At 38.3% G+C, this 16,022-nt stretch overlaps 1 protein-coding gene across 3 annotated transcripts; it reads left to right on the top strand.

Moving 5' to 3' along the window:
* The first annotated feature begins 2,842 nt into the window (after nucleotides 1–2,842).
* Nucleotides 2,843–14,022, top strand: LOC149814928 (uncharacterized). 3 transcript variants are annotated; one of them, XM_089988623.1, is made up of 7 exons: nucleotides 2,843–2,885; nucleotides 3,869–3,933; nucleotides 7,971–8,503; nucleotides 8,595–9,708; nucleotides 10,398–10,685; nucleotides 11,371–13,311; nucleotides 13,387–14,022. In XM_089988623.1, exons 3-7 carry the CDS (start codon nucleotides 7,980–7,982, stop codon nucleotides 13,945–13,947), a joined length of 4,428 nt encoding a protein of 1,475 aa, XP_089844749.1. In that variant the 5' UTR covers nucleotides 2,843–2,885; nucleotides 3,869–3,933; nucleotides 7,971–7,979; the 3' UTR covers nucleotides 13,948–14,022. The 3 variants fall into 3 exon arrangements, with proteins under 3 accessions (XP_089844749.1, XP_089844747.1, XP_089844748.1); XM_089988621.1 differs by lacking the exon at nucleotides 2,843–2,885 and adding an exon at nucleotides 2,921–3,296; XM_089988622.1 differs by lacking the exon at nucleotides 2,843–2,885 and adding an exon at nucleotides 2,921–3,318.
* Nucleotides 14,023–16,022: the final 2,000 nt, after the last annotated feature.

Genomic DNA, 16,022 nt, shown 5'->3' with positions numbered 1-16,022 from the left:
ATTTGTTGGAGGAAATATGGTTTCATGGAAAAGCAAGAAACAAGGGATTGTTTCTAGATCCAGTGCTGAAGTTGAGTATCGAGCAATGGCTGCTGCCGCCAGTGAGATCATGTGGGTAAAAATTCTTATGACTGAGATGAGACTCCAAATTAATTTTCCGATTTCTCTACACTGTGACAATCAGGCAGCCATTCATATCGCTGCAAATTCTGTATTTCATGAAAGAACCAAGCATATAGAAATTGATTGTCACTATGTTAGAGAAAAAGTTCAAAAAGGAGAAATCTCTACTCCCTATACCAAAAGCACAGAACAACTTGCAGACGGTCTCACCAAAGGGTTGACACGAGATCAACATCACAAAGTACTCAGCAAGTGGGGATGCACAAATATTTACATCCCACTTGAGGGGGAGTATTGAGGATAAGGATAAGATCGTGCCACCTCCTGCTTCCTTTATTTTCTGAGTTTATTTAGGAAACCCGTTGAACCGTTATGGTTGTTTCCTTTCTTTTCTTCTTGCTATCTTGGCTGGGTCTTATCCCACGAGCCTGTGCAACAGGATATAAATATGATGTATATTGTATCAAGGAGAGACAGAAAATATATGAGATTGTGAGGTGTTGCCATGGATGTAGGTCTTCATGACTGAACCACGTAAATCTGTATCTTTTTATTGATTTATTTCTGCTACAAGCAGACACAAAACAAAGCTCTCTCTCTAATGGGACATACACAAAACGATGCTCTTCTTTTGGTCGTCCCTAAAGAAAAAGAGAACAGAGGAGAGCTGGGTTGAGGTCTTCAAATCTTACCTATAAGCGGGTAAGATCCACTTATCAAGTGAGGACTCAGGATAGTAATGGTTAGGAGCAACCTCACAAACATGATTCCAATGCTTTTGGTCTAGTCTTATTTGGCGGACCACATGCAGAACTGAAAATGAAGGAAAAAAAGGAGATGGGCATACCCAATGCCAAAATTAAAAGGAAAAACAAAGAGCAAGAAAAAGGAAGAGAAAAAAATATAAGTGCCTGTTGAATTGGACCAAACAGCAAACCAGAGAAAAGTCAAAGTTCATGCAGTATTCTAAAAGAACAAAAGGCACTTGCATTATTCCTTCATCCTTTCCCAACCCAATCCATGTCTCGCTTCCTCTTCTCCTTCTTCTTCCTCTTCGTCCTCTCATTCTCATCAGCCTTCCGATGGCGATGCCATTCCGAAGATGTTGAGATCATTCGTGGATATAATAGTGGATATGCTATGTCACAGGGATTCGGCTAGCAGGGTGCCGCACCCGCGTTGACACGACTCGACGCGGGTGCGGGTGCGGTCAACCCGATCCTGGGTGCGTTGACCGCACCCAGGATCATTTTGGTCCATTTATTTTTTTGGATTTTTTTTTTTAAAAAAATTTGCCCTATGCTGCGAATTTTTTTTTTTAAAAAAAATCTGCTGACAGCAGCAGCTGTCAGCTGCTCGATTTTTTTTTTAAAAAAGCAGCTCTGTCAACTGCTGACAGACAGCTGCTGACAGCAGCAGCTGTCAGCTGCTCGATTTTTTTTTAAAAAAGTAGCTCTGTCAGCTGGCTGACAGCAACTGTATGTCAGCTGCTGACAGCAGCAGCTGTCAGCTGCTCGAATTTTTTTTAAAAAAAGCAGCTGATCTTTTTTTCGTAAGGGAGGGGAACCCCGACCCCTATATATATATATATATATATATATATATATATATATTTGACATTTTTGCCCCTGCCGCACCCCCGCACCCGCGTTTTTTGGAAGTGCCGAATCCCCGCACCCGCACCCGCACCCATGTGACATAGTGGATATGATATTGTTAGATATTTTATCCAAATTTGATGTCATTTCCAGATTTAGAAGATCCTTTAAGTAAATCTTTTTTTTACTAAAAAATCCTTTTAAGTAAATTCGAATTTGCATTTGGACTTGGATCTGTTAAAATAAGTTTGCTTTCGGATTTGGGTTGGATTCAAATCGGTACTTTATGCCGAATCTGGTTGAGATCTAGATCAAAATCTAGCGTGGTTGCATTTAAATCAGTTTACATGTAAATAACTTGTTTTTATTATATATATTTTTTCCGAATCCAGCCACATGCATTTCAGGTGCAATTATTGTAAAGAGCATCACTTCAGAGGCACCTACCTTGGATGTTGTTCATTCATGGAAATGAACGACATCGATCAAAACAGTGAACAAAGCTCGTTGTCGGCCGTTCATTTTAAATCATTCTGATAAGGTTTATCCGAAACCCAAACGACAAAAAAATAAGAGTGATGGGGCATCTCATTTAGAAAGAAGTGATACGAGAGAAATATGGTCAGAGCACATATTGCACACTTTGAGTGTGCCACTCCACCTAACTACCTTAATGGTGTAGGGCCTGTCAGCTGTTGGAAGAAAGCATCCTCCACTTGCTCTGCCCAACGACCCTTATAAGTGCTCTCTACTTCCTCGCAATTTCTTACAACATCATTGGTTTGGTAAGCAGTTGGATTTAAATTTCTAGATTTAGAAGATCCTTTAAGTAAATCCTTTTTTTACTCAAAGATCCTTTTAAATAAATTTGAGTATGCATTGGGACTTGGATCTGTTAAAATAAGTTTTCTTTCGGATTTGGTTTGGAATTAAATCTGTACTTTAAGTTCAGATCTAGATGAAAATCTAGCGTGATTGCATTTTTTCTGAATCCGGTATAACCACATGCATTTCAGGTGTAATTATTGGAGGACAGATGAGGTGCAATTATTGTAGAGAGGATCACTTGAGAGGCAACTACCTACCTGCCTTGGATGTCGTTCCGATCAAAACAGTGAAACAAAGCTCGTTGTCAGCCGTTCATTTTAAATCAATTCTGATAAGGTTCATCCGAAACACAAACGAAAAAAAAGAGAGTTATGGGGCATCTCATTCGTGGAGGATTTGGATGCTGTTGATCTTGAGATCAACGGCATTTATAAGTGCTATTCAATTATTGCACGCTTTGAATGTGCCACCCCCACCTAATAACTGTCATAATGGGGTACAGCCTGTCAGCAGTTGGAAGAATTAAATAATCCTCCACTTGCTCTGTCCAACGACCCTTATAAGAGCTCTCTACTTCCTAGCAATTTCATATAACATCATTGGTTTGGTATTGTTGGTATCATCATCATCATCATCCCTCTCAATCTCATAGACCCTCTCCCCTGTGTTCCACTTGCTTCCATTATTGTTGTTTGTGGATAGAAAGCGCGCCCTTAACGTGTAGCTGTTTCCTGGTGCATAAATCAAGTTTGTAGCAATCAGATCTCTGGTGAACGGTTGTTTATTTCATACTTGATCTATACATTGATTATACTCTGGACAATAAATAAATCTTATTAAAGACCAATGTTGTTGAGGCGTGATCAATATTTTTATCAAAATTTGGTGGTTCTATTGACCGGCAATCACATGCTAACGGAGGATCCTGATAAATTTCATGGTATAAGAGATTTGTAAGAGTTGCAGGATCCTGTAAGACATTTCTAGCTTTTCCTTGATGTGGGATTTCCCCTGCTTTAATAATCCCTTCCTTCCAAGCCCATGATTATCTTGCCTGCTAGATCATGTATTCTTAGATCCACTAAGATCAATACTAACCACCTTCAAAATCACTGGCCAATCTATCCATTCACGACCCTTGTTTGGTGAAACATCCATCTTCCGAAAATCTTTTGAGGCACTTGAGATCCTGATCAGGGAGTTTCGGCTTCCTGGTTCTGCTTGGTCTGTTGGTTATCGTGTTATTTTGGGTTGCTGAGCTTCAATAAGTTGGATGCCATTTATGTGTTGAACCCTTTCTCTCTCTGCTTTGTTTACAGGTTTTGCGTTTCTGATTAATTGCTTTGGATGCTTGGAGTTTGAGCAAACGCAAGCGGACGAAGAGGTTCTTTTCCTTCCTCCATCGTTGTTGTACCATTTCCCATTGTGTGCTATCCTATCTAGGGTACTCAAACGTGCCCACTGTGTAGACATACGGTTGATGTTTCGATTAATGTGTTTAGATAGGATGGTATGGGGAGGAGGAGGAGGAGGTTATCGTTTTTATTTATTTCTTAATGGGCTAAAAGAGGAGGAAAGAGAAAATGGTGATATTCATTAATTTAAAGAAAAGGGAGGCCCAAACCGACACTTTTCAAGCAATTACCGGAAGTTGGGGTGAATAAAAAGTATCTTGGAAAACTGACACTTTTTAAGCAATCATGGGTTCGTGCTGTATCGATTCAATCTGACCACATAGATGCGTTCAGCATGGTTCGTTTGCTAGAGATGAACCTTGTGTTTCACATCCATAGGGTTCGATTACAAAAGAGAGATAAAAATTTGAAAAGAATGTGATTTCTACTCAATAGTTCTGTACCTTCATTTGTACCAACTAGTCCTTTATCTTAAATATTTAAATATTTGAAACCTGAGACATGTAATTTGCCATATTCGGTGCGTATATGAAAATTATCCAAAGTTATTTTTTCGTTTTGTTTATGATATTCTCTAGAATCGGTTTTGTAGGGACTATGCTTTCTGAGATTGCTGAAATGGATGATAGTTTTGATGTTCAGTATCCAAAATTAACATATTTGCAGTTCAGTTCCTCTAAAGTTGCATTAAGAAAAAGTGGTTTTGATTCTGAAAACATTTTAGTAGCTCTATTTATTGAATATTCATTTTCAGTGGTTCAATTTTCATGTAATTGCAGTGTAGCCGTTCTGAAATTACTAACAATATCTGAATTTAACAATAGTTTAGAGAAGTGGCTTTATTCGTGTAGGCAATGTTTTGATTCATTTTGAACTTTCAAAAAGAGCCATTAAATCTTTCTTGACCTGAGGAAAAGCAGCCAGAAATTTTTTTAATTAAGAAAACTGCTTAGAGCTCTTTATAGTTGCAAATGTGATTAGTTAATTTATAGACTTGTTGTTGCTTCTTGACACAAACGCATAGTTATTTGTTTGCTTTGTGTGGTTCATCACTAGTTATCTTATATAGTTTACTTGTGTTGATATTTTCACATATAAGTTTTTTTTTCAATTTCAAATATTATGAGCCCTAAGGCTATAGCAACCCAACTACCAAAACCATGAAACTAGAAGAGACAAACTTTTTAGCATGTGGAGGCATTGTCAGATATAAGTGGTATTCTGAAAATATCTATTTAAGAGGTAAAAATTTGCAATTTTTTTTAAAAATAAGTTTATTACAATATTATCATGATATTGTCGTGGTAATGTTATGATATTTTTAGTCCTATGTCACATAGACACTTCACTTAGCATGTGTATCCCGTATCTACAAGATACTAAACACTATGGTGACACGACATGACAATTCATGGGCACAGTCAAACCAGTTTCAGACGGTTAACATTGTGTCATTAACTTTATCTATTTTGTTTTATGATCTTATTTGCTTGTTTTATATTCACTTGAATTCTTTTTCTTTTAAAATTTGTCATCAATTGCATAACATTTCAATTTCAATTTAATTTCATTATTTGATGTTTCTAATTATAGTGATTTAGAATTGTTGTTTTATACATTCGCACACACATACATACATCTATGTGTGTGTACACATGCGTCCTTGTAACCTAATTATTGATTATTATCGAATTGTACTGAGTGAATCTGCATTGTATAATGCTCCCACATCCATATCCATGTGACATAGTTTTAGTCACTTTTACTTTCATATTTTCTTTCTACATTTAAATTTTTTCTTCTTTCTTTCATTTCTTTTAGATTTTAAGATTTTTATAACTTATATATACATTTCAATAAAAAATTTATTATCTAAATATATTTCTTTCTTATTTATGTTACCTTTTTTATTTTTAAAACTTTTTAGTTTCAAGTTTTTCTGATTTTTCTTTTGAAATTTTTACCAATACAACTCATATTATCGCAAGATTTGGTTAGCTAAGACAGATATTTGTGACTGTGTTGAGGCACTAGATTAGGTATATCTTCATCATAGTCACAAATACCGGTCTCGATTATATCTCGGTGAGGAAAACTCTTGAATATTGTCCCTTTTTGGATAAATATCGGGAAAAACTCATGGAAATTTAAAAAAGTTGGAAAAACTAAGAAAAAGTCGATGTTAAGCGAAGAGGCAATAAAACATGAAGATAAATATAACTAAGAAAAGATATATGTTATGCAAAAAAACAAGAAAACATGAGCATAACACAGAAATATAAATTCTAGAGATTTTCCCCATATTATCAGGAGAAATTTAAATTTCCAATATTTTCAAAATATCATAAGGTTTTGAAAAATGATAGTTGATCATATGACTTGAATCATCTTATTAGCTTTCCACAAAAATATAATTAGAAAAATCAGCGTATCAGTTAATCATTAAAAAAACGATACGTATGTATCACAACAATTTTATTATATGTATGTCTCTTTTTTCTCTTTGCCAAAGAAGAAGAAGAAACGGGAAAACCAGAGAGAGAGGGTTGGAGTTTTTTATGCCCTCCTTAAGTGAAAAAAAAAAATGAAAAATATCTCAACCGCCCAGGGCCCTAAAACAGGTTGGGGTTTACAATCATCATATCCAGGATCGGACCCATTTTTCTAAATGGGTCCATATTTTGGACCCAACCCAAACCCATGGATCTAGTAAAATCGGGTTGAGTTGGGTATAATCGGTTCGGGATGCAAGGAGGTAATTGATGTATTCTGGATTCAACTTAAATCTTAGGATTTGGACTTGGATCAAGTTTTCTGTGTGATTGTACCGATCCTAACTCTTAATTTTTGTTACCGTCATTCCAAGCCAGTCTTGATTGGAGCCATTCACGTAAGGATAATGTACATATAGACGACATCTAACATACGGAAAATTTATGTTAGCTACCTCATGTTTCAATATATTTAAGATGAATGCCTACCTTCAAAAGAAATTCCTCTTGTGACTGCTTGAGTTGCTTCTCATATCAGGTTACTTTATGTATAAGTTTAAAATGACACATTTGCCCTCTCCCTTCAAGTGGTTGAATGCTATTTTTTTATTTTTTTTCAACTCCTATATTTGTAGCGATAATTGAGGCCAATTGAGTTAGGATCTCTCCAAATCGTATTCACAAATATCAGTGGTGTGTTGATTGAGAAAAGCGATAAAATCATTCATTGACAAGAAAATGATTTAAGCACGAGAATTCAAAATATCACCAAATTTTATTTGCTTATTTACCAAGATGGTTCATCTCCGCTTAAAAGAAAGAAATAATAATAAAATAAAATAATAGGGTAGAGGCTGTCTACGTCTCAATTCATGTAGGGATCGGTGCAGCCACCTTTAATGCAAGATGAAGTGAGAATAAGGGCCCTTAATTTTACAGACCTCAAAACCGTCTTTGGTGTAGGACTATTTCCCATAGAAAGAAAGCAAATTAAAGGTACGTTTGTGATCTTGATCGAGAATGAGATTTGTGAGTATGGTCCAAATCTGGCTCAGCTACGAAGGACATCCCCTTCAAGTCAATATGTAAGTTACGTTTAGAAGGAGTTGATTAATTATATTCTACGGTTCGTCGTATGCTCTTTCTAGAAACCTTTTTTCACAAGCGACACTGCTGTCAATTACATGTATACTCGACCCCTTCACCCAACTGAAGCCAACTTACTTGATATCATTTATCCATCTGAATTGGATTGAGGGGACGCAAACTGAAGGCAGGTTCCACTCTCTACATGTGATTAGGGAGTAAGTGTATGTGGTGCACCTTATCATTTATCCTCTCCTTTGTTAGTGGGTGTAATTTCCATTTTACAAACTTCTAAGCCAGTTCATTTCCTCCAATCCTTTTGACAAACAATGAATAGTCAACAATCTATAGGATAGGGTGAGTTATAATAGGAATAGTTCATCCCTTGAGTAAGCTCCTAAACGTTTTCAGTTGCTTTGTTTTAACAGGAAAACACTATGGCTCCTCTTGAAGAATCAAGGAAGAAGAGGAAGATGGATCAGCCAGGGCCATCAAAGCATGATCATTTTGACGTATTCCTAAGCTTTAGGGGAAAAGACACCCGCAAAGGCTTCACGGGTCATCTTCACAAAGAACTAAAACAAATTGGTCTATCTGCCTTCATCGATAGTGAAGATTTGGAAAAGGGTCAGAGAATTGAAGAGCTGTTCAAATATATGGAGGGATCCAAGATTTTTATACCCATTTTCTCAGAGAATTACGCAGATTCTACATGGTGCCTTAAGGAGATCTCAAAGATGGTGGAGATCAACAATGTGGCGGGAGAAGGGAGGCCAATAATTCCCATATTCTTTGATGTTGATCCTTGTGATGTAAGGGATCAGAGGGGAACATTTGAAGTTGCTTTCAAAAATCACGAAAGTAATACAAATTTGGATAAGGAGAAGGTGGATAAGTGGAGGGAGGCCTTGAGAACAGCAGCGAAAATATCTGGGTACCATCTCCCTAAGATAGATGATGGGTAACATCTCTCTCTCTCTCTCACACACACACATAAATGTGTTGTTGTCATCAATTAATATAGTAATGCTCCTGTTTTTGGCATATTGCAGGAACGAGGCAAAACAAATCACACGTATAGCTAAACGAGTTTCTACTATATTGAACAAGGTCCCACTTGACATACAACGACCCATTGGGATCGATTCTTCCATAAATGTTGTGAAGCAAATGTTGGAGAAAGAAACAAGTAGTGTTTGTATGATTGGAATATGTGGGCTGGGCGGGATCGGGAAGACCACAATTGCAATGGCCATCTATAATGAACTCCTTCCTAAATTTGAACGCCGGCATTGTTGGTTCCTCTCAGATGTGAGGGAAAATGCAAAGAAACAGGGGCTTCCCTCTTTACAAGCAAAGCTCTTCAATGGCGAATCAATAGACAACGTTTGTCAAGGAATTAGTTTGATCAAAGAAAGAATGCGGTCCAAGAAAGTTCTTTTGATTATTGATGATGTGGACCACATAACACAACTTCAGGCATTTACAGCCGACCCAAATGATCGAATGCATAACAAAGAATGGTTCGGTGCAGGAAGTAAGATTGTTGTCACAACAAGGCATGAGGATGTACTCGTAAATTATGGATTGAAAAAGGAAGACATTTATCGCCCTAAGGTACTGGACGATGTTCAGTCACTTCAGCTATTCAGTCGCCTTGCATTTGCGAGTGACCAACCGATAGCGGAATTTGATGAGCTAGCCAAGGAAGTTGTGAAAGTAACCGGGGGCCTACCACTAGCCCTTAAAGTTTTCGGGCCACTCTTTTATGGAATAAGAGACAAAATAGAATGGCAACAAAAGTTGCAAGAATTGAAAAGAGATCAACATAAGGATATTCACAAAAGGCTGAAAATAAGTTATAAAGGTCTAAATGAGAAACAAAAGTACATATTTTTAGACATAGCATGTTTTTTTGTTGGAGTAAAAATGAAATATCTTAAATATATGTGGGAGAATATCCTAAATATATCAACAGCGGAAGTCATTCTGAAAAAACTTAAACGCAAGTGTCTTATTGAAATCGGTCAGTATGATGAGTTTAAAATGCATGATCAAGTTCGAGACATGGGAAGAGCGATAGTTCAAGAAGGGAAATTGAATCCTCGGGAGCGCAGCAGGCTCTGGGACAGGAATGACATATTGAACGTGTTGGAAAACACACAGGTATTATCTGACCTTGTTTCTGTCATTTGTTTTTGTAGAATTAGACATTAATGGCCTTTGACTTTATTATTAATTGGCATACGATTGATCCCAAAGCATAGATCCAGTCAATGTTTGGTTTAATCAAGGACACAAAATAGTTTCTCAGTTAATGTCTGGGTTGGTTAATTCAAATGTTTACTTGAGTGCTTCACATGTTTCAAGACTTCATTAATGTCCCATGATTGGACTGACGAGAGATGTCATGTTAGTTCGGACAAGCTCTAGAAAGGAAGATTATAATATGAGCTAGTCTTTTAGATTATATGAGCTCTAGAAAGCAACCTGCCGAGTTTTTAAACCATGCTTTTAATTGACAGTCTTAGCAACCATTAAAAAAAAAAAAAACTTGTGGACCCCACCAGAGCTGGGATTCAGGGAGCGGCTATGCGCGATAGCTAAGCGCCATAGGTCTGTCTGCAACGGTTGAAGCACATAAACCCACCCCAGGTTTACCTCGCAAGAAGGTGGGCCCGATTCAGTTCTCATCGACTTCCTAGTGCATAAAAAGAAAAGTTTGTTGCTTAGGTTGGTAATGGATGAATTGGTGACACCGTTTAAGGCGACGCATGCATGCCTATCTCCTTGGTTGGTTTGAGCTGGTGCTAACCAAATCTGATGTAGTCTGTTTTGTTTGTTACTTTTTGCAGGGATCTAACAACATCCAAGGCATCACTCTCTATCCAAGTGAGGAGACTGAGGACGTAGATGACCCTTTGAGCTTGAGCGTGCTTTCAGCAATGCCCGAACTCAGGATGCTTATCATATATGACATTTGTTTGCCAATTGAAGATGAACCCATACAATTCCCAATGAAAATAAATTATTTGAGATGGAGTTTCTTTAAATTGAAGACGCCCCTGCTTGTTGGCCGTGATCTTAAGGAACTCGTTGTGCTCGACCTAACAGGTGGTGAATTTGAAGAGCTGGGTAACATGGTTAGTCCTCTAACGATGTATAGCGGTAAAAAATATGTGAAACATGCAGATTGATCATATGCGATTAGTAATTAGCCTAATTAACCTAGTGTAGGATCAATCAAGCAATCTCCTTATTTCTTATGTGAATTAAGGCCATCGCTGTGTCCGTGTCTAGCCTCCTGTTATGTTACGCTGAACGGGGTGGAGAGAACATCACTTAAAAAAAAAACTCTAGCAGAAGGGGTCTAACCCCAACTCTCTCTCTCTCTCTCTCTCTCTCTCTCTCTCTCTCTCTCTCTCTCTCTCTCTCTCTCTCTCTGTAGCGGCCGGTCAGCGAGGCAAAAGACATGCTCTCTCTCTCATAATTTGATCCCATATAACAATGATTGAAGCATTTATATATCCAAAAAATATGAATTCTTATGTGAGATGTCTAAGCTCTGCCAGTTAATTGATCTATGTCTCAAGGTACAACCCGACACTCTCTTTTAAGATCATGTTATTAGAGTTTTTCTATTTTCAAATTGTACTTAAATAGAAGAGACTCTGCCAGAATTTTGTTTCCTAAAACCATATTCTGTGCTAATTGCATCTGTTTGTATCCTAGGGAATGAACATCATTCAAAGTCATCTTTCCAAATTTGTTTCTCATACTTTGGATGCATGCATTGCTAATTAAATATGAAAAAAAAATGATCTGCAGTTGCTTCCAAAGCTGAAGGTCCTCGTTCTCAGCAGCTGTCACGCGCTCATCAAAACTCCTAATTTTGCTCGTCTTCCTTGCCTGAAGGAGCTGAAGCTTTACTCGTGTTCAAAGTTGACTGAAATTGATGATTCGATTAGACATCTTAAGAATCTGGTTCACTTGACGATGAACCACTCTCATCAACTGAAAGGACTGCCCACTAATCTTTGTGAGCTGACATCGCTTGAATTTCTCGACCTTGAAAGTTGCGGAGGACTTTCTACTCTGCCACAACAATTGGGGAACTTGAAATCCCTAAAACATCTTAACCTTAGATGGACATCAGTAGAAGTTATACCAGATTCTATTGGACGGCTTCAGCTTTTAGAAGTGCTCAACCTTGAAAGATGTAGAAATATTTCTGTTCTTCCAGAACGTCTGTGGCACTTGAAATCCCTAAAACATCTTAGCCTTGAAGGGTCATCAGTAAAAGCCATACCAGATTCTATTGGAGGGCTTCAGCTTTTAAAAGTGCTCAACCTTCAAAGTTGTGAAAATATTTATGTTCTTCCAGAACGTCTGGGGCACTTGAAATACCTAAAAGATCTTGACCTTAGTGAGTTACCAGTAAAAGCCATACCGGATTCTATTGGAGGGCTTCAGCTTTTAGAAGTGCTCAACCTTGAAGGTTGCAAAGGAATTTCTGTTCTTCCAGAATCTCTAGGGGACTTGAAATCCCTAAAACATCTTAACCTTGAAAGTTGTAAAAATATTTCTGCTCTTCCAGAACGTCTGGGGTACTTGAAATCTCTAAAACATCTTAACCTTAAAGAGACATCAGTAGAAGCCATACCAGATTCTATTGGACGGCTTCAGCTTTTGGAAGAGCTCAACCTTCATGGTTGCATAAGAATTTCTGCTCTTTCAGACCTTATTGGGGAAGCCATACGAGATTCTATTGGAGGGCTTCAGCTTTTAAAAGTGCTCAACCTTTATGGTTGCAGATCGTTGAAGCAAGTGCCGAATTTCATTGGAAGATTGACATCTTTAAAAGAGCTTAGACTTGATGGTTGTGAATCATTAAGGGAGCTACCTAGTTCTTTAGGAGAGCTGAAAAACTTGAAGGAGCTGAGTCTTTGCCGATGTCAATCACTTCAAAAAGTACCCGACTCCATTGGAGGGTTGGAGTCTTTGAATCTTCTGGACCTTAAAGAATGCACTTCAATAAAGGGGATGCCTGATTCCGTAGGAGAATTGAAGAAGCTTCATAGCTTACGTCTAACAAATTGTTCTTCACTGGAAGAAATTCCCAATTCCATTGGAAGCTTGCAGTGTTTGACACATCTATGGGTTGATGGTTGTGCTTCACTGAAAAAGATACCTCAATCAATAGAAAATTTAAACAACCTAATCAGTCTAGACATGAAAGGTTGCAGTAAACTGGAAGAAATTCCCAATTCCATTGGAAGCTTGCAGTGTTTGACACAACTACGGGTTGATGGTTGTGTTTCACTTGAAGGAATACCAGTATCCATTGGAAGTTTGGAGTCTCTGAAATATCTAAGTATGTGTGATAACACTTCATTGAGGAAGCTTCATGATTTTGAAGGCAAGCTAAAGAACCTTACTGAGCTATATTTGGAATATCTTAATGAGCAACTACATCTTGATTTCATTGCTGGCCTTTCCCAATTAACAATCCTTAGCTTACGAGGTCTCCCTCGATTGGAGTGTCTCCCTCAGCTTCCCTCATCTCTTCACTATCTCTCTCTCTTAGATTGTGCCGTTCTGCAAAGAGGGCCAGATGTTTCGAACCTAAAGGCTTTATGGGGATTGAAGATAAACTATTGCAATGATCTGACTGACGTGCCAGGCCTTGAAAGTCTGGAAGAATTGACAACATTAGATATGCGTCGCTGCGAAAGCCTAGGAGTCGATCTGATGAAGAGATTGTCAGAGGTAATTTGTTGGTTAATCAAGAAGAGTATTTAACTGGTTTGTACTAATTCGTTCTAACAATTATGAGACTTGCAGGCTTCATTCAAACTGGAAGATTTCAGCATTTCTGGAAGTCGTGTGGATCTCTGCTTGCTATTCGGGATTCCAAATTTGAAGTTCAAGTTTGAGGATGATTGTGCAAAATTGTTTGGCATGTTTTGGTTGAGTGGGCAGTCACTTTCCAACTCAAGCTTTGAGGAGGGATCAGATAGTTCTAAAGATGAATCAGATGTTGAGACATGTGAGGAGTCACTTTCCAACCCAAGCTTGGAGGAGAGATCAAATATTGACTTGTGTATCCAAGTCGTACAAGATGGAGATGGAGAGATCGTTGTTGCACGTTATATAAAGCCAAATTCAAAGGAAGAAGGGGACTTCTACTACCGCGACTGGATTACAGATGAATCGGATGAGGAGACATGGAGGCGTATAACGAAAGGCCACGTAATGGTACAAGTTTCCACTCCTCAACATGGTTACCAGTTGAGCGGTGAGATCGGCTATTATGACACTTTGGCGTTAGTTCAGAATTTTAGTTTAGACATGTATCGCATTGTCCAAAGTCCGTTTAAATTGGACAGAGTTTGTAACTGCTAGTAATCCATTTGTGCCAACCTGCCATACTAACAACTGTATCAAAGACTATCGTTTCATTCATACACAGTGAACATGACTTACACTTCTATTTTTTTTATATTACAATATAATTCCTTTTTAGAAACACAGCCATAGTGACAAACGTTTAAAACTCATTTTTTTCGACAGTGAACACGATTGTACCTATATTATATATTATATATTTATATATAATAAAATATATATTATCTATTAAAACTAAAAACAATATATTTATAAGCATTTTTATCGTGTCAGGAACCGTGTCCAACACCATGTCATGCATGTTGGATGCTGTGTCATAAGTTTCGAACACTATGCCATGCTTGTCAGGCACTGTGTTATGCGTATTGGGCACCGTCTTTACGTGTCAGACACGTGTCAATGTGTCAGACACGTGTCAATGTGTCAGACATAATATTACATGTGTCCAGCACATGTCGCATCATGCCCTGCATCCGAATCCGTGTCATATGGTACCGACATGGGATTCGGCCCTTAAGGGGGCATGTCCCTGTGACATAGGTTGAGAAGATTCGTCGACTTTATGAATTTCTTGGAATCTTGTATGTGATAATTGAGGTTTCAGGCATTTAGCTACGTCCAGGAATGAGTCTTAGGCCCAAAACTCAAGGGATAGGTTAGGCAGAAGGATCCATAGATTGACTATTATGGTGATTTCTAATTTCCAAAATTTACCTAAGAACCAATATCTGTTGACTATCAACAGCTGCCCGGGAGTTTCCAAGCTTCTAGCTTCATGATATCTTTTGATCCTCCTTTATATCTACTCTAATAAGAAAGTATATACGCGTGATCAATGGCGCACATTCATCCGACGTAACAAGATCAACGTTGCAACGATTGAAACAAGATCAACATAAGGATACTCACGAAAGGCTGAAAATAAGTTATGAAGGTCTAGATGAGAAACAAAAGTACATATTTTTAGACATAGCATGTTTTTTTATTCGAGTAAAAATGGAATATCCTAAATATATGTGGGAGAATATCCTATATATATCAACAGACATTCTGGAAGATCTTGAAAGCAAGTATCTTATTGAAATCGATGAGGAATATGACCGATTTGATGAACACAGCCGTTGGTTTAAAATGCATGATCAAGTTCGAGACATGGGAAGAGCGATAGTTCAAGAAGAAGGGAAATTGAATCCTCAGGAACGCAGCAGGCCCTGGGACAGGAATGACATATTGAATGTGTTGGACACACAGGTATTATCTAAACTTGTTTTTGTAGAATTAGACCGAAGCAGGTTATATGTTACCCCCCCCCCCCCCGAACAGGACAGGTAGCTACATCTCATGCTCGGGGGTCCCAAAAAGCACCATGTATTTAAGCATGTGTGTCTCATATCCCCATGTTTGTCAACATTAATTAGCGTTGGAGTTTGATGCGATTGCACAAACTTAAGTACCCTCTCCTCCATTGGTGCAAAAAAAAATGACAATTCTAGAAAATGAGTGGTTGTAAAGACTTAAGTGCCCCGAAGATGATTATTTAAGACTTAGTCTCTGCACTGCAGGATTATCCGAGAAAGAAATCTCTCCTGGAGGAGGCCATGAACATCAACCGTCTCACTCTCTCTCTCCCTTTTCTTTCTGCTTTTGTGCACATCCAGCAGAAGATCCTACATTGCTCCATCAAGCACCGACTGACCTGCACATTGACTGTTGTGGAGCCTGATTCAGAATTTTTACCCTTACAGGAGGAGGGTTTGGGGGCTCCTCCCAGCGTGGGTAGCATCATTCAACTAAATAAGTTGTGGATCCTGATTCAGAGTTTTTACCCTTACAAGAGAGGGGTCTGGGGGCTCCTTCCAACGTGGGTAGCATCATTCAACTTGAAGAGTTGTGGAGCCTGATTCAGAGTTTTTACCCTTATAGAAGGGGGGTCTGAGGGCTCCTCCCAGCGTGGGTAGCATTATTCAACTTGATGAGTTGTGGGGCTTGATTCAGAGTTTTTGCCCTTACAGGAGGAGGGTTTGGGGGCTCCTCCCAGCGTGGATAACCGTTACGACAATGAAGCCATACAT

This window comes from Nuphar pumila, chromosome 15 (genome assembly GCF_984573655.1).
Source record: "Nuphar pumila chromosome 15, dmNupPumi1.hap1.1, whole genome shotgun sequence".
Taxonomy (NCBI): domain Eukaryota; kingdom Viridiplantae; phylum Streptophyta; class Magnoliopsida; order Nymphaeales; family Nymphaeaceae; genus Nuphar; species Nuphar pumila.
This window is presented reverse-complemented; position numbering and strand designations above follow the sequence as displayed.

Coding starts and splice junctions, on each gene's coding strand:
- LOC149814928 (XM_089988623.1), top strand. CDS start 7,980: ATGGCTCCTCTTGAAGAATCAAGGAAGAAGAGGAAGATGGATCAGCCA. Junction 9,709..10,397: donor ACGTGTTGGAAAACACACAG/GTATTATCTGAC, acceptor TACTTTTTGCAG/GGATCTAACAACATCCAAGG. Junction 13,312..13,386: donor TGATGAAGAGATTGTCAGAG/GTAATTTGTTGG, acceptor TGAGACTTGCAG/GCTTCATTCAAACTGGAAGA.